Consider the following 19426-nt stretch of genomic DNA (forward strand, 5'->3'; position numbering starts at 1 on the left):
TATTATTGTTGAGTCTGAGGGCAGAACTCAAACTATAATGATACTGAGTTGTCTGGTTTTTATCTGCTCTTTGGTAAGTTCCTGTTCTTCACCGATTTGAACTCATTCTTAATTATTTTGGAGGATTAATTCAGTTATCTGTTTCAGTTCTCTGGGTAGATCATTTAAAAACCTTTCTGCTGAAACTTGGTAAGAAGGAAAGAGAGAAAAAAGCTGCCCAAACTTATTTTGTATTCTTATGGCCCTGACCTGTTAGTGGTTCATAAGGAAAATTTATTTTTATGAATAAGATAATATTTTTATACTTTTGTTATGATGGCGATAATGTGTGTATTCTGTTTTGCAGGGCAGTAATCCAATTAGCCTTTTGGATAAACTGAGCTGTCTTTTGTCTTACAACATGTGCTATAGGGAAACGAGCCATTGCTTAAGAGATAACAGGAAGAGAAGTCAGCTTTACAAAGCAGTTGTTTACATTTCAGAATGTAGAATTCTAGGTTGATAAATTATAGAAGCTTCTATGGTTCAAGATAAAAATACCACCTAAAACTCCAATAACTGATGAACAAGCATTAGAAAAAAAGTAGATGAAGTACACCTTGTGATTTCATAATTATCTTGAAAATCTTGAAAAATTGAATTAAATACTTCTACCCTTCTGTTTTATATACAATATACAGCAACTTTTCAGGGGTTTCTTCTCCTCTTGATATTTAGGGAAAGTGTTTGTGCCTAAAAAATTAGGAGCCATTTCACTGATGAACTGTGAACCTCTAAAATGCAGGGTGAGGAAGGAGACATGGACGGGACTTAAATATTTTGATCTCTGAATGTTATCTCATTCCTTGGAAGAAGAATGCTGTTCCTTTGATCAGTTCCACAATTACAGACTTTCTTGTACCCCAGCTGTAGAGACTTTTTTTCCCATTCAGTTTTAACTTCTCTTGTTTTGCTTTAACTAACTTTTGTCGAATGATAAAATATTTCATTTGGAGCCACGGTACCAGCATTTCTATCAGCGATTTTGGGCTTCTTCAACAGTTACAATTTACTATATCCAGATTATCACTATTTATCTCATAGACAATTTCAGTGCCAATAAAAATAGGAAGACCAAGAAACAAAAAAACATTCCTACCTCCTGTTAGCATTTGTGAACATTTGCAAATACATTTGTCATTGTCTGCATCCTTTGTGCTAAAATCATTTCCTGGCTGGCTTATACTACTTATTTTGCCCGCTGTCCCAGTAAGTCCTTTAAGGTAGATCCTGTAGAAATGAGGAATGGAAAAACAATTATTATGTGGAAGTTAATGGTAGTTGATCTGCAACATAATGATGGAATAGTTTGCAATAAATATCTTGTTCAAATAGTTGAGTTCACTTCTGGCCAATGTTCTGTTTTAAGCTGTTTTGCAGCATAATGTTTTCACATGAGCAGGAATGGTCAGCACAATACTCTAATGAACAGCCTCCACATCTGTAGAAATGACTGTTTTGTTCATGTCATATTAGATGAAAATGAGAGCAAGTAGATACTAACTCCTGGAACTTTTCATACAGATCATGCATTTTTTAACACTCTAAGTACATTGTGCAATTATTCTTTTTAATCAACTTCAAGAGTTTAGGCCAAAACATTTTTATTCTTACTTTGCTGTTAGCAAAACATGGCAATTTAGCATTACAAATTTGCATGTGCAGGAGATAATAGCATTACCTGGACTGTTAATTACCAACTAGTAACTGGTATTTTAAGAGTTCCTCAGTTATTTTGCTTTTCACTTTCCTAATTACTCTTCTTTTTCGTATCCTTCATAGATTTATTTAATGTTAAATCCTCACAGGTATCTAAGTTTCCTTCAGTTCCCTGGCAAGGTAAGCTTTCAGTGAGGCTGCTACTGTTTGGATCTGCTTATAAGGTGCAGATGCAGTCTCAGTGGGGAGGGACACATGGCACAGAACTGGGGAGGCAATTACTGTGCTACCTTGAATTACGAGGACTTGAACCCTCTTCTCCCACAGTATCTCTTTGATGACTGTATTTCTGTGTCAAACAGCTCATCCTTCGCGGCATATTCTGTTTGCTTAAGGAGGAGATCTGACTGAGAATTAATCTGTCCCCTCATCAGTATTTGTCTTGCATGTAATTTTCTGCTTATGATAGAAGTTGGTTTTGGTGGTTTAACAGATTATTTTTACCTATATTTTCTATTTGAAGATATTAAGAATAAATGAGGGTTTATTCATTTATATTTCAAAAGATTGACTCATTACAGATTTTCTCAGAAACCTCTTTCAGAAGTCAAATATCCTGTTTTTTCTTCAGGTAAGGTCAAAATTCTGTAAGACAGTTTCTAACATCAGTGGTATTAAAGATTCCAAGTATAATGTATGGTTTAGACTTGATTCTCAAATATCAAGTCTAATGTAAGAAAGGCACTATTCATTTATTTTTACTCCATTTTTAAAAGTACTGCTTAGTATAACAAGAAGATGAGAAGCAGCAGATGTAAATTGAAATGAGAGGGTCTGGCTGGATATCTGGAAAACCTTTTTCACAATGATGACAGAAAGCAGTGAAACAGACTGTGCAGTCTCCACCTTTTGAGGTTATGAAGAGCCAACTGGATAAAGCCCTGAGCAACCTGGTCTGATCTCATATCTTTGAGATTAGAAATTTTGATTCAAAGTCCATTTTGATCTCAAATGTTCAATGAATCTATGAAACTCCAGTTTCATGGCCCAACTCATAATCTTTCCAGCATTCAGAATGTATTAATGCTCTTAATTGAATACTTTCCTAGGAGTTTTTGTTGGGTTTTTTTCATAATGTTAAATATCTTTTTTAATCTACTACATTTTATGATACATTCCATGTTTGGCTGCATGCTAAAATAAAGTATCATTTTTCAGATTACCATCTTAGTTTTCAGTAATTGTTTTTTAATATTGTAAATAGATGGGGTAATAACTGATTTTGCAAAGGTTGCCTTTATAAGTATTGTAAAGCCTTGCTTTAAAAAAATCTCTTCTGTAGAATCTGACTGTTTCCAGATGAAAAAAAAAATATTTGTTTTGGAATTGAGACAACTGTATACTACTAAGGCATTAGACCTAACAATCTGGCAGAGGAGGGGGGATGCTGACAGTTTTGGATTGCTTTGTACATAAACTTGAGTTGAAATAACAGCATCAATTTTCTTAGGTGTCAGATTGACTTTTCTTACAACAAATAGTTGCTAGAAATTTTGGAGAAATTATCTGAGTTCAGATAGTTTTTCTGTACAGTCACCTAAAGCTCCAAGAACCTAAGATTCTTATAAAGAAACATTTTATGGGCCATGTCATAAGAAAGTATCTGTTACAGTGTGGAGTCTCTAGTTTCTTCTATAAGCAATCAAACAGTATCTACTACATTTACAGAGAGCCTGGAGAATGAAGTATAAACTGCCCATATATTTCAGCTGTGGTTGATACTATTTAAAATGTATAATGCTGTCATAATATTTATTTATATATATTTATTTGAAGTTAGTATGATGTCCTATTTTAACAAAATATGTGAGAGGAAATTGAGAAGCTTCATGTTTTACAGAATTACAGGAGCATATATAATAGGTCCATTAAAATCTGGTGCTTAAATTAACAAGTTTGTTGAGGGGTGAAACTATACATTTACTGTTAGCTTAATCTTCACAGGTAGGAGAGTTATTCTTTGGCAATTCAAGACAGTGGGTCATGGAAGTAGAAGGTACCTCTGTATGCTGTTCATGACAACTGAACAGCTCCTACTAGTCATGGACTTAAGTGGAAAATCTCCTTGCAGTATTATCCATTTTAGTCATCCACCTTCCAGAAAACAATTTACTGCAGGGAACCAGAATATGATAGCACTTGCAGACAGGTTCCTGTTGCCCTGAAGACTCTGCACTGCCATCCATTATTTTGGCACATGTATCCTGTCTTATACCATGCCATCTCATCATCTTTGTACATATTGCATGTTACATTCACCCAGTGTGCACTAGAAAAACACACATTCTCTCCATTGAAAAATTTGCTTTAGGCAATAGGTGAAAAATGGAGCAAGCATTTTCTGAGTGAACTGAAAAATCATATTTCATATGAAATACAATCTTGCATTGCAGTCTAGAATTATTATTAGTTGTTTTTTTTTTAAATTAAGATCTGATTTTTTTCTGCTTACCTGTATTTTTGTTCTTCACTTGCTAGAGAGAAGTGGTCATACAATGAATATGCCTCATTCCCTTCCCAGTCTTTCAGGTGTATTTTAAGAACATAGCGCTTCTGATTAGTCAGTTGAGAAACAAACTCATTTCCCAGCCAGTACTCCCCAGCAGGATCACCAAATCCCTGTAATTCAAACAGTATATTTAAATAGCTTTGTTTTGTTTTTTCTTTGAGTTTGAAATTATCACTTTATCAGTTTTTAATAGTTTTTCAGTCTGTCAACTAAGAATTTACTGTTTATGGGGGTCATAGATCTGTCATATTTCAAAAAGTTAATTTCAGTGAAGACAAACTCAGGAATGTGAAATAGTGAATCAATATTACTTAGTAGGTTTGGAGCAGTTTCTACTGTTGCCAGTAGAAACACAAATATAAACAACTCAAAAAATGTGGACATACGAAACAGTTGACTGAAGAAAAGTGGAGTTTCTCTTTAAAAAAACAAACATCACACTTGCAAGTCTGCTTAGACAAACAACTTGTTCATTTAGAAAATGTTAAAGTAGTATATCTAAGGACAAAGATAATTTTTAATGCCTGCTTGCATTCTAAGGATGTCGTTAATGCAACTTTATTATATTAGATTTCAGATAATAACACTGAGGCTTCAGAAAACATTGTTTACCATCTTGTACTCCTTCCATGTCCGGTGAAAGTCCACACTGCCATCTTCACGTCTCTGAATAACTGTCCAGCCTCCTCCACCAGTTTCCATGTCACAGTAGGCCTACCGGAGTAAGCATGTAACAACATAAGTGCATGCAATCATGGCAAAACAAAAATACAAAGCATTTGTGCAAAGTTTTAAAGTGCACAAATGCAAAACGTGTATTAACCTAAAAATGCTGGTTATCATAGCCTTCATACAAATCAGCTGTGGTTGCCCACAAAGAAATATGATTTCTCAGTATATATGATGCTTAACAGAATAAAAATTATGCCCTAAAAATGTCTGATAGCTGGTGTTGAAGGAATTAAAAAATGAATGTAGCTTCTGATTCTGTACTGCCCTCTTGCACTGATATTTTTGTGAGTTTCCTGATGAAGTATCTATCCTGAAAGATGTTTTCACTTCTCCATCTCTTTTTGTGAGAGATCCATTCGGATTTCCATGGCTTGTCAGATTAACATTAACAGATGTTAACATACTATTAAATTCAGGCAGTGAGCAAGCTGAAATATGTTTTTATTTCCATTGTCATTGTTCAGTGCCTTTGCAGATGGTCTGCCCCCAAAGTTAAATCTAAGTATAGAACAATTATTATCTGAAAGTTAAATCTTGTAGCCATGTTAATATACAGCCTGTAATTAACATCTTATATTCTAGAATAAAAAAAACCCATATGTCCAGTTGTTCATAAATCATCTTTGATTTTACCATGTTATTGCTAAACATCTGAGAGGATTGACACACAATAAGCAGTTCAGTGAATTCAGTTTTAGAATACTTAATAAATGCATCCCTCATGCAGTAGAATTCAAGTCAATAAGTGATATGTTCAGTTAGCCTTCTTCTAGACTAAAATAGAAAGTGACTGCCTTAAATAAAATTCATGTGTATATTCACTGCAGTATCAGAGATAAAAGGTATTACTGAAGGTGCAAATATACTGGGGACACTTACTACAGCTGCTTGTCACAGCTGTAGTAAGTGTGCCTATAAATGTCCCAAATTGTGACTGAATGACAGATGCTGTATGTCTTTTTCATCCTCTTCTATGGGAGGGCTGTCTTATCAGTGTTAGCAGATTTGAGTTCTTTGAACTGTTAGTCATCCTGGAAATTCGCTGAAAAAGTGTGACTTCAAAGAAGCTTCTGTTCCGACGCATTGTTTTGTGTGTCATCTTAGGAAGTAAAAGTGGGCTCAGTTTTCAATATAGTTGGCTTTTTTAGGGTGTATATGTTCTACATATTTATATACGCACATTTATGTAAAACTAACAGGGAATTTACAGTGCAAGCATATACACTGTTCAAAGGCATCAGACTTCTGAAGGGAAAGCCCTTAAAGCTGCAAATATTAAATGTATTCATGTTTCAAGAGGCTGTAACACATTGGACATCCAAAGCAGATACTATATTTTAAGGTTATATCTAGACTCTGTTCAAAATCAGAGAACTGTGAGACATTCAACTGGAGACTTTTACGAAAAATAAAAAATAAGAAAAAGAGGTGGATTAGGGATTTGTTAAAGTGTGTCATGTGAATGGAATTTAATTGAAAGTGACAACTTTAATTTGTACTGAAGATGCAGTTCTTGCACCTCAAAGTACTTTGTGGTTGCACACTTGCTCCCTTGAACTAGCTAAAAAGTGAAAATTCTTTTTATCACCTATTAAGTAAGTGAAATACTTAGCTTTCAGGCTTGACTGGCAATCCAGAACACTGTCTTTCAAACTCTCACATATGCAGCTTTGCTTATGAAATCATTCCTTTGCTTTCCAGATAATTTCCCTAGAAATCAATTCTCTGAATAAACAAGATGAAAATACTTACTGTAACACTAGGAACTTCAAATTTGCATATACACTTGATTTTTAATTTGGGAAAAAATAAACTCTATAAAGAAAAATGGCAGTAAAAATTAAGGAAAAATTAATTAAATAAGTTGATCTATGTTTATTACTTTTTACTACATATAGTTAAGTGAATGATACATATTCCTAAGTAATTTTGAGGATGGAGATATGCTATTCAGTAAAATGAAGATTAAGGAAAGGATTCACTTAGTTTAAACAATAAATTACTTTGTCAGTCTGCAGAGGGAACAATTTCTTCATGATATATGTGAAAGGTGAAGGGAGATGAAGCATTTATTTGGACTATAACTTCTTTTTTTAAAAAAAAAAATCTTCATTCTCTAGTAAAATGATATGCATGTGAGGCTTTCTCTAGCACTCATTACTAGAACAGAGCTCTTCTGACCTTTCAGCCTAGCCTAGGTTTTATATTCAAAAGGAAGAAATGTAACATTTCATATTACTAGTACAAATAGATACCAAGATTAGGCAGGCAGCAGGAGTCTTCAAGCAGATGCCAAAAAGAATAAAGATATTAGCCTCTCAAATTACAACGAATTGGCAGGGGGAATATTTGATTTATCTTGTGAACTGCTTCAGTTTTACAGTTCTAGCAGCTGTAGTACTGTGAGAGCTAAGGTCAGCTGTTTATGTTTTTCACCTTCAGCTAGCATCAGTGCTGTATTTTTGAAAATGCTGTAATGTACATGTCACCCAGGACTACTCCCCTTTCCAAAGATGGAAAGTGTGTAAGCTATGAGCAGTTTGATGACAGTTTGATGTCTTAACTGTCTAGGAAGTTGACTTTCAGTATATGTAATTTTTCTTCTTTATTCTTGTACATTAGGATATTTGGGGCATAAGAGTTTTCAGACCTACTTTCTGAATGGTAAGGCTGAAGAACTACTGCAATTTTTATACCAAAGCACTTCTGGTGGCCATGTCTGTGCAGAGTCCATTCATATCACTTTTGGCTGTTGTCTGAACATTTCTGAGTCATGATGGTTAATGATTTTGTATTCTGCTATCTCTAGCTTTCAGAGATGTGACTAGATAAGAATTGTGGTCTTAGTTTCTCTTTTCTGGGAAAAAAAACCCAAACCAAACAACCTGAATGTGTGGTTTATAATGTAATTTAACCTAATACCAGTTACCAGTGAAAAAGTTATGATGAAACTTCTAAAATTCACAAAAAAACAAACCAAACAACTTTCATCTGACTTCTTCCTATATCACAGAAGCTACACACATGCTCTTTTTTAATGGAATTAAAATTGGAAACAATCTCTGTATGTTTATTTTAGATGTAAGGTCCATGGCATTGGCTCCTTTTGAAATGACTACCTAGTTGTCCAGATAATAACTTTTTAGGAAAGTTACACAGAACCATTTTGTTGATAAATTTGAACTGGCCCAAATCACTGTCTGCAAGAAAGTTTTGGTTAAAAAAGCCTTGGCTTGGAATGTGTGTCAGTCAAAAAATTCAGATCAACACGGGTGGAAATGGGAAAGAGCTTAGCCATTGCTTCTGCTCCTATTTTAAGATCTGGGGTAATGTGGTTGCAATAGTTGCATAAAGGTTGAGCTAATGCATTAGGGTCATCTAGGCCAGAATTAACCAGATTAATTAATCAGAAGGTTAATATGTTAAGGTGCCTGCTGTAAACATGAAGCAATTGACTTTCCATGATTTGCCTCTGCCATTTTATCTTGTGTCAGCAGTCTTTTGCTGTTTTTCCTCAGTGTTTTTAAAAGGACTAAGCTCTTGTCCTGGTGTAGAACAGGAAAGCTTGAAAGCTTGAAAATATTAATGGAATGAAATAATTGTTTTCCTCTCAGCTCTTGTATGCAGTTCTTTAGTTCTGGATTATGATGGGAGACAAACTAGTAAAGTGTGATCCATTACAGATGACATAGGAGTTGTTTGTAAGCCTGTTGGGAGGTCAGAAGGTGTTACAAGAGGAAAAGACAAAAACATAAACAGCAGCGCAGTGCTTCTGCACATAAAAAAGGTCATTCTGTTTCCTGGTCTAAGTGGACATCCACATCATAAACATTTGAAAATGGTGTAAAGTGTTGATTATCCCTAAATCTTCACTTCCCTTGACAACTCCTTTTCCATATTTGTATTTATATAAAAAATCTGCTTCAGGTTAAAACTTTTTAGTCTTCTATTTTCCATGCCATATAGTAAGTAAACCTTTGCTGTCTTTTTAAGTGTCTTTTTCATTCTATCTGAAGGAGGCAGAATAAAAATAAAATCTCTGATGTTACTAAATTAATTACTAATTTCATTAAATTATTACATTTTAACTACCTTCTTAACCTAGTCAATTACCAGAATAGGTATTTTTAAGTGTTTTAAGCCTCCATGTTCAAATGTTTAATCTGATATGATCAAATGTTTAAAGTCTATTTCAATGTTTTATATTTTAGAAAATTTTTGATTGTACTTGTGTTTCAGGGATAGAATATTTTGGTAGGTTTTAGTTTTGTAGAAATGTGCATAATCCAGATCATATAAATTGCCTAAACAATGATGGCTTTGAAAATGCAATGTTAAAGTTTATGAAATTTTCATTCTGTAATATGGCATGCACTTGTGTCTGCTTTTAGAAAATCTGAACGCTATGTATATTATTTTTTATAGTAAAATTAAAACCAAAGGTAAAAGCCTGAGAGAAGTAATATTAACAGAATCAAGGAATGTAATCATTCCTGAGATGTCTCACAAAGACTGCTGCAATCTGTTACTTTAGAGATGCAGTAGCTTGCATCTCATTTAGCTTTTAAAACTGTGATTGTAGATAAATATGCTATTTAAATACCATTCTACTTCATGTGTAATAAATCACTTTATTGCATCTTATGTAACTTTCTTGTGAAACAGATGTATTGAATATAGACTAGACTACTCCAAAGGAAAACTAGTCTTTTTTGTTTGTTTTTTTTTTCTTTCCCAAAGGAAGCAAACTGCATAATTTCTCTAGATGGTATCTGCAGAAATTGTAGATTTTATGTATTGTATTTTATAGAACTTATCCAAACATATTGCTTATTTCCTTTAGTTGAGAGCTTTGTAAGGGTAAAGATCACAAAGTCTGACTTGGGTTAGATGAAGTTCTGGCACTTCAAAGACTAGTCACTAGTGAACTTAAGTTTCTAAACCTTTGCTATCAAAATTTGATTCTCTCACTTTTTCTCTGTCAGAGTTTTACCAATTGCTTTTCCACATGTGCCCTCATTTTTCTCTGCTTTTGTACATTTTCTGTTGGCTTTTTCCCCCCCAGTATTTCTGATATAATAAAGTAGAGCCTTAAGCACTCCCTAAAACACTTCTTTTTTTTTTCTTTTTTTTTTTTTTGTAAGGAAATGTCTACTTTATGAGATTATAAAAACTGTAGAAAATTACTTAGTGTTTGTCTAAGAAATATAGTAAGCATTTTTGTTTATATTCAAATGTCCCTTGGCCTAGTGGCCTCCTCAGCCTGCTGAAAATTGGAAATAAACATTCATCATTTGCTTTTCACTCCTCGGAATGCTTATAGCCACACAGTCCACCTGACACTTTTCTCCCTTTCAGATTTTATTGACTGTTTCAACTGAATTATACCACCTGAACCTTTATCATTTTATTTACTTCAGTAGATGGAGAATCTCTGTCAGGCATCTGCTATTTCATCCCGAATGCCATTTTTATTTCAAGATTTCTTCTATAGAGGTGTACTATGTTGCTTTAAACTAAATTGACACTGGAGTTCATTTCAGTTAAACACATAGGGAGACAAGATATCCGCAGAGGAATTAATTTAAACTGATACAGTGAAAACACCACAAACTCATCTTCTATTTAAATCAGAGTGGTATTTTCCAGGAAAGTCCTCTCTGTTACCCAGTGTCAGTTGTGCTGATGTAATTGCTATCTAATTGTTACACAAATGCCCTTAAAACTCTGCATAACAAAGAACTGGAACCCAGTACTGAATCCAGTACTAGGAGATTGCTTACATGAGTACACATCCATGAGTACTCTTCCTTGCTCCTGATTTTACTTTCTTTTGCCACCTGAAAGGACTTGGGCATATGAACTAGGAAGTTAGAGGAGACAGGAGATTGCTGATCGTGCACAGCAATTGTGTTGGAGTTAGAGATTTCATAAAGAAATTATAGTACTATATTTCTTTAACTGTGTTAATTATGGGGAAACAAAGAATGAAATTCTGGCATGTTGAAATGAACAACAAAATGCTTGTTCATTTCGACTAAGCCAAGTTTTCACCTGAAGGACTTCCTGTGAGACAGTCAGATCTATAAGTGATGACATGCTCATAAAAAAAAAACATGATAAGTAATAAACTTCACTATTAATTAGCTTTTAAAATAGCATATTTACCAGATCTAATAACTTTTTAATACACAGTATGCCTAGGTAGCACTTTATAGGCATCCTACCTTCTTTTCTTGTACAGTGTTTGGAACTGTTAAAGTGTAGATTCCACTTGTTGTCAGTCCAGACTTGAAAGCCTCAGCACAGTCTTTGAAGCTGATTTGCTCCTCTTTAGCTATGAAGTTGTTCTTAGCTGTTAAAAAATACAATAGAAATTGAAGGCATTAAGAGAAGATGAACAGACATTACTAAGAAGCAATTAATGATGTAATCAGCTTAAAAGTTTGCAGTTCTGAAAAATACGCCTGTTCCCAAAAGAAATGAAGGTAAAATTACATGTGCTGTTACTATATATTATTTAGAGACATTATTTTGATATGAGTGTGGTTGCTTGATAGGTTAAAAAGTGCTAGTATTTCTTAATATGTGGAATAACAGAATTTAGGATATAGTTTCTCATTCAGTTGAACAGTTTCTGTTTCCATTCATTGCCTTTGCTGGGACTCCTACATGCATTACAATGTCTGCATGCAGTAACTACTATTACAAACATATCTAACTAGCAACTGATTATATTAATAATGATCTTTGGCCAGTACTCTAGTGTTGTGAAATCTAACATAAGAGTTATGAAATCTTTTCTCGTACAGATGACTGGAATAACTTCACTTACACAGTTTTTGCTAGTGGTTTTGACCCTGTACTGAGCAGACACAACTTTGTATGTACCAAGCTGAAACTTGGCAGCGCAGCCCAACCCACAAAGGAGATATCCCTTCTGGAATTCATTTGTGTAAAAAATGTATTTTAATATGCCTAAGCCTTCTTATTTTACAGAACAGTCTAAGGCTCATCTTTTTGTTCAGTTCTTTATTAACTATGGAGGTTGGAATTTCCTGGCACTTTGCCTGCTGAATGATATTTCATATTTTACCCTTTTGGGGTTGGTTCTGTGTATTTTCCCTTTTAACTTAATCTAACAGGCACAGCTTATTAGTACAAAGTTTTAGGTGCTAGATAAATACATGCTTATATTACAGTTGCTTATTATGTTCTCAAAAAAGAACTTGCTTATTCATTATTTACCTGTTTACATGCTTTGCCTTAAACATAAAAATAACACATTCAGTGTTTTAATAGCTTTTCCACACTCTATTGTTTGTATACTGTCTTAGAAGCTTTCCCTGCTAATTTTGTCTTTTTGGCAAGCATTCATTATTTTTTCCACTCTGGGTTTAACAGTGTTGTAGCCAACATGACTTTGACTTGTTTACTTATTTGTGCACTAGCATAGCAGATAATATCAGCAGGAACATGTACAGCCTTGGTAATGGTATTTAAGGGGATAGTATCAATAATTAAGACAAAAATCTTGAGGTTTACTTTGTTTAGAAAAACCTACATCATATAATTTAGGATGCCACTGAAAGCAAGGACTCCTGAACACCCTTTTCCTTTTTTGTGATTCAACTTACAGTAATAAAGCACAGCCCATCTATACTGTTTTCTAAGTTGCAATGACAGCTATTTTAATTTTTTTCTAGTATTTAATTTAAAATCTTTTTTTAGAGGTTATATATGCATCTGTGTCTTGAGCCCTGAGAATTTTACAGGCAAATATGCCAAATTCTTTACTGTTTTATGTATAACAGCTATACCTTATTAATTTGGCAAAGTTCCATATCAGACATGAAATTCAAAGTAAGGAATTCATTCATTTGTTTAAATCCTGTTTAGCCATAACTTGCAGTTTATGGTTTGTGTGGACTTTTTTAATGGAGCATGTGAATCTGCCTAAATTCAGAAGCTGTGCTCAGTGACTATAATTTGTTGCAGGGCTTTCAAGCACCTAAGGGTGAGATTATTGCCTACAAAATTCACTAGGTTGAGGGATTTCTATAACGAACAGGGAAGCTTCAGTGAAAGACCAAGGACTTCTGGGAGTACTTGCTGCCCTGGGATGGGGCTTTTGTTGTTTGGGGCATACATAGGTGCTAAAAACTGAGCCAGTACCGATTCCTTTACCTTTTATAGACACTGTAATTTGTCCTTTCTTTGATCAACTCTGTGCACACAGAGCAATGAGAAGTGGCAGAACCAAACCTTGGGAGCCAGGAAGAAAAGCTACAGCCCTACATCATGCAGTCTAACCTAAATATATGGTCAATATATACATGAATGGATGCCATGTGAAATGAATGATACTTGGCATCTCTGTAAATTGTAAACTTTATTTTTGTAAGTGTAGATTCAGTAGAACTACTGAAGAAGTCTCCAGGCAAACCAATATAAACCACAGAAGATGAACAAAATGTTGAAAAGAAAACATATAGATGTTCCAGCTGTTTCCCCACCACCACCACCTCCCCTAAAAAATAGGTTCATTAACTCAGATGCAAAATTTAAGGAAAATTATGTAATTTTTGAGAAGCAGAAGTGTGGTAAAACTGGTTTTTCAGACTTTCAGACTTTCAGACTTATAACTTCAGTTAATAATGTACACAATTTAGGGAATGTCACTCAAATGATATAAGCATGTCTGCTTCTACTTACAGTTTGGTGTAGATATCATAGTAAGCAAGTTGTGAACAGTCTCCATCAGATCATGTTGCTGTTTTTGCAAAACTGAGTTGTTTACTGTAGCTGTAACTAACTGTTTTTCTAGTTCTTCTATAATAGAATTCTGTCTGGCTACTAGGACTTGAAGCTGGTCTTTTTCATCTTTTATTGACTTCAGCTGAAGAGTGTGCTTGTCTTCCATCTCAAGAACTCTTTTTTCTAGAAAGCTAAATAAAGGATTACAGTTAGGCTCCAGAGAAACAATTCTGATATGATGTAAAGAGAATCAAGCCTGTTGCAGAAGTTTCTTTCTTCTTAAGTACTCAACTTCATTCTCTAATGCCATGAATGCAATAGAAAGCTAAAGAAAAGGTGAGTTTAGTTTGATACATGTGCTTTAATTTATTATATTAGTACATTCATAAGCAATATCTACTATAGTCTGTATAGCAGGCTTTTAAAGTGTAATAATTGGGTGTTTGATAATTCAACATTTTGAAAGAAAAGATAGAGTGGAAGATTTAATTATTTTTACCCTATTAAAAGATAGAACTTATTTAAAAATAAACCTATAAACTTTCTGAACATCCTGTAATTATAGTAAAAATTTAAACTTAAATAAACGTTATGGTGTTAAGACAGGGAAACAAATAGTTGCTTGAATATGTGTAATCCATCTCCTGTTCTGGAGCTGGTATGAGTACGTGACTGGCTGGAATATTATTTCATTGGTAATTGTTCTGATGCAGGCTCTGAGAAAGCTGAGGTGAAAAGATGCATGACCAGAAGGGATAAGTTTACCTAAAATCCACTGCTGTTAACAAAAATCCTGAACCTTATGCTTCAAGCAGATTAGCTCAATATTAGATTGTCTTTTGTTAGGTGAGAAATAATGCTTTTGTCTTTATGTGGGTTTTACAAGGGTAGTCTAAAGTCTGCAGAGTTCAACACAAAAGAAAAAGTGGCACTTTAAAATTCAGTATTTACTTTGCTTTCCATTTGATAAGGATGCTTGTTTTTATGAAGCTGGTATATAAAACTTTTAGGGAGCATACATAAATGTTGTAGAGTAGTGAACTAAAATGTCAAAACATGTCTCCTGGGTTTTTTAAACTAATTCTTTCAAAATAAAAAGCACTTTGCACATATGGTTCTCATTGAAAAACATGGCTTTGAAGGAGAAAACCTACTGTTATTGCTGCTTTTAGATTTCTCTGTAAACTATTTACTGCCAAAAGTAAAATAGGACCCTGGTGATATGAAAATGACACCAGCTGAAAAAAGGTATGAGCCTTTGGACAACAGCCAAGTACAGAAACTTATCAGAGTAATAGTTGAATATAGGTCTGAATTTCAAAAGATTGTCTATTATGGAATATTGAATATGAGTAGCATTTGACTTTACTTACCAGCTTAGAAAAAAATTCTGGCAAAGACCTGATTGTGTATTCAGATAGCTGTGTACTACGTGGAAATAAATTTTAAAGATGTGGTTGCACTGGATTAGTTTTATATAATCCGTAAGTCTAAAGAAGAACATAAATTGGCTAGAACTGAAGTACTGAGAAGTGTTTCAGTTTTAACCTTAAGTTCCACATACAGAGGAAAACTTTAGATAGTGAAGTATTATATATAAACAGAAAACAAGAAGAATAAACCTGCATGATTCTCTAGGCCTTAAATAATATATGACTTTTATAATGGGCATACTTGGGTGTTGGGAGCTTCTATATAAGGCCTTATTTTCCTTTATGAGTACATCTATTTTTAAAACTATTAGGACACGTCAGGGAATGCCATTTTATTGAGTTGATAGGCAAACTTACCTGTTCTTTTCTTGTAATTTAGTTATCTCATTGGTCTGATCTGAAATTTGTCTTTCTAGCTTGTTTGTTGAAAGAGAGTGTTCCAAAAGCTGAAGTTCAAGTCTGGTTGTCTGGTTTAACACCTAAATAAAATGTATAAAAATATTTGAAAATTAAGATACTTTTAAAAAATAAATTGTAATTTCTTTGTGTTGTGAAATCTCTACTTAAGCCTGTAAATAAAAAATAATTTAAAAAAAATTAAGACCTAATTTGGGAACAAATGCCCATAGAAATGGAATAAAGAAGAATACACAGTTGCACTGATTTTGTTGTTACACTACCATGTATCATTGGGAATATTTCAGTAGTACACTGTGTTTCTAATCAATGGCTGAAACTTGCTATGTACTTTAGTTTTCTTGTCATGCTTTACCCTCTGACACTCTTATTTCATTACTGGAACTATTATGGTGGCTGTTCAGGGAATAAGTTTGTCAGTCTGGTGTAGAAAGTAAGTAACTTGCTTATTTTTCACTGGTTGAAATCTTGGCCCAGTCCTGAAATCACTAGATAGTTCACTCTTAGTAAACAATGCATGTAGAGAAAAGTTAACATTAAAATTCAAGGAGCGAAATAACCAAAGTGTGTTTTACGTCATTAACATTTTAAAATATAATTTGGGATTAATGAAAGTAACTATTTTTAAATGGAGAAATGCAGATATTAGAAAACATGGAAGATACTTTTTGGTTTGTATCAGATTGCATTACTTTGAGGCATGTTTTCTAGAAATATTTTCTCATTGTTTTAGAACAGCTTTTTTTAATTCAGCAGAATTTGGCTTTCCTTGGCAGGAAGAATTGGTTACTCATGTCCTTCATGTTAAACAGTCATTCAGGACATGATTTCACACTTAAGTGTAATTGAAAACTATTGCCAAAAGCAAGTGTCCTTGAGAGAGCAATTGTTTGGCTAATTTCCTTATGTTGCTAATTAAGCCCTTAACCCAGTCACCAATAATTTCAAGCAGAGAAGGAAAGTTACAGTGATGATTTTCTTCCTCTAAGCAGAAAATAATTGAGTAATTTCCATAAAGACATTACTGTCAATGAGTAAGTACATTCTCCTAACATCTGCAAAATAATGGGCTCCTGACTAATGCAGTCAGAAAGTTTAATTCAGTACGCCTGTCAGCTATGAACTATCCGCTTATCAAGGAGTTCAGAAAGGCTTGGTTTAGGTTAAAATGTATAACTTAATTAATTGGATGAGTTCTACGGACAGTAAAATGTCTAACAAGGAAAGAAAAATCCTTTTTTGTTTGTTTTAAATAATTTAGAGACTAATATGTACAGTAGGCAAGTTTATTTCTGTGTGAATTTGCTCATCTCTCACTTTTCTAGTAGACTCCTAATTCCTTTTTCTTGATTCACCTCTGATTTTTTTACGTATCCCTCTGTTAAATGGCAATAATACAGTGCATTGTGCTGGAAATTAACTGTTATCCCACTTACAGTGTATGTGAAAACATTCATTTAAAAAAAACACACAAAGAAAACTGAAAAAAAAAAACCTGATAAATGGAAGAAAGGCAGGCTGAGGGAACTCTCTTTTTTTCCAATTGTGAAAGGTGAATTATCAACAAAGATATAGAATGGGGGTTGTATAAAAGCACATTAGTACCCAACTGATGCTTGGATGTAGTATAGTAGTTTTAAGTACATTATCCTTAAAGATGAATGGAACAATTGTCTTGCTAGACACACTTCAAATCCTCCTGTAATGGAAGTTTTTCAAGTGACAACAGTGGGCTTGATATGGAGCTATGTATTACCAATTACTAATGTTTCTTTAAGCTGGATAGAGCTGTTGATTATAATGATTGACTTCTAATTGTTGAACTGCATAGTGTAACACTAAGCTGTGTTAAATGTATAGTTGTGGGTGTCTGGGAAGCAGAAGCATTTTTAGTTTGAAATTCATTACTTACTTGTGCTTCAACATCTGTTAATTTGCGAGTCTGTTCAGCTGTTTGATTTAGTAAGTTTGTGCCTATTTCAATCATTACTGCAGTCTGGTTCTGCACTGCAGTTTGCTGGATCTCTACCATTTCTTTCTTCATACTGTCTTGGATGTAATTCTCAAGCTACATGGGAAAGGAAAGAGAGAAGAAGATAGTTGCATTCTTTAAATGTTGGAGGGGGGGGGGGTAGTACAGTAAGGCTGCTGGCTGCCTTGCTAAACAAATTTGTTCCTTGTCTGTTATACATTTATGTGAAGTTTCCTCATGTTAGGCTCTGACAGGAAGGGCAAATATGACAAAGGAGTGTGCGGCCAAACATTTTCTAAAGGCAGGAATAGAGTTTTGTAGGAGATAGATAGAAGGTGCAGTGGTGAAAATGCTTGAAGGCATTTGGAAGCTTTCCTGCCTTAGTGCTCCTACCACTGTAACCATCAGAGGAGCTTCACCAGCTTTGGCAGAGATGGGAATGTTTTAGAAGACAAAAGCTTAGGAGTTTAGTCATCTTCCTGTATCTAGACTTAAATATTTTCAAAAGCATTTTTCATCATATGACTAGAAGTCAGAGAAGAGATCAGATGTCATTTAACACTGTTCTGTGTGCATTTTTATCAGAGAGAATTTTAAATAAAGAAACAATAGAAAAACCTTCAGTACTTCTAAACGCTTAATATTTAGGAATGCAAAAACTGGTTTAAATACTTGATTCTGAAGTCATTTCTATGTCTAAACTAATACGGCTTTTTTGGTAGTCATAACAGAGTACACTGCTTTGAGATTCATATCTGGCACATATCTGGCACAAGTTTTGACCCACACCTACTATACTGCTGTGTAAATAACTGTGGATATTAAACTTTATTCTTCAAGGTTGGTTCCTTATTAACAAGAGAGAGATCAAAATGGTAATCTGAGCAAAGCCATCTCTGCAAATACGATTACAGAACTCCATGACTTCTTTGAAAATGTTATCACTGACTTATTCCAAAACACACCACTAGAAAATAAGTTAATTCTGGGCTTAAAGGTAAGGTAAACATTTTATGGTAGGCTCAGGCAATTGCCCAGTTAAAACACACAGCTGTAATGTTGCTCTGATTACAGTACACAAAACCTGTGATTACAATTTAAGGCATCTGGTAGTTCTGGTTGCCAGATTTTTACACCCCTTGTCACTGCTTGCAACCTTCAAAAGCAGTTTTGTTTGGGCACACGGATCTGCATTTTTATAATGTATCTTATTTGAATATCTGTGAGTATAAGCCTATCTCCAAATATCTAACCTCTTTCAAATGTTATCTCATTCATATGATGTATTCTAAATCACTCTTGACTTTAGTTTCACAATTTGTCATCACATCTGTTTCTAAACTTAAAAATATTAAGTAAGTAACTTAGGGAATATGGTATTTGTGTGTACTTGAAAGCATGAAATATGAACATCAAAAGGGATTTATTTTAAGACTTAAAGCCAGTTTTATGATCTGGCTCATTTATTCCAATTTAGAGCAACATGCAGCATCAAAATGATACTGACCTGTAAAGTGACTTCGGAGCTTCTCAAGGCTTTTTTTCTCCAAAAAAAAAAAAACCCTACAGACCATGATTACATAAATCCCTTCTGTTTTTTCCTTCATGTTCACTAATCCTCTCCCACTTTTGTGCAATCTCTCATGTACACATCGTAAAATCTCTTTTCCTGACCTGAATCAAGATACACACTCATCCCTCTTTGCTTTTAGTTTCCTCCCTCTTCATCATACAGGGGAAAACTGTAGAAAGTAGGCCTTTGTACCATTACATATAATTTTTAGGGGCAGGTTCTTACTTTAATCTTTCTTCAAAGACAAATAAATTATTTTAATCCAAAATACCCAT

General features: G+C 34.0%; 1 protein-coding gene across 3 annotated transcripts in view; it reads right to left on the bottom strand.

Moving 5' to 3' along the window:
- ANGPT2 (angiopoietin 2) overlaps window positions 1-19426 on the bottom strand; it is a 38352-nt gene that overhangs the window by 678 nt on the left and 18248 nt on the right. For 2 of the 3 annotated variants that reach the window (XM_031052656.2, XM_005153208.3), the window contains 7 exons: window positions 17519-17674; window positions 15547-15668; window positions 13715-13947; window positions 11227-11354; window positions 4880-4981; window positions 4211-4377; window positions 1139-1269 (listed from right to left, as the gene is read on the bottom strand). In XM_031052656.2, the coding sequence (XP_030908516.2) occupies window positions 1139-1269; window positions 4211-4377; window positions 4880-4981; window positions 11227-11354; window positions 13715-13947; window positions 15547-15668; window positions 17519-17674 (1039 nt within the window). The remainder of the gene's footprint in view (window positions 1-1138; window positions 1270-4210; window positions 4378-4879; window positions 4982-11226; window positions 11355-13714; window positions 13948-15546; window positions 15669-17518; window positions 17675-19426) is intronic. The other variant, XM_013130055.3, reaches the window with a different exon arrangement.

The sequence above is a fragment of the Melopsittacus undulatus genome, chromosome 3, assembly GCF_012275295.1.
Source record: "Melopsittacus undulatus isolate bMelUnd1 chromosome 3, bMelUnd1.mat.Z, whole genome shotgun sequence".
In the NCBI taxonomy this organism is placed as follows: domain Eukaryota; kingdom Metazoa; phylum Chordata; class Aves; order Psittaciformes; family Psittaculidae; genus Melopsittacus; species Melopsittacus undulatus.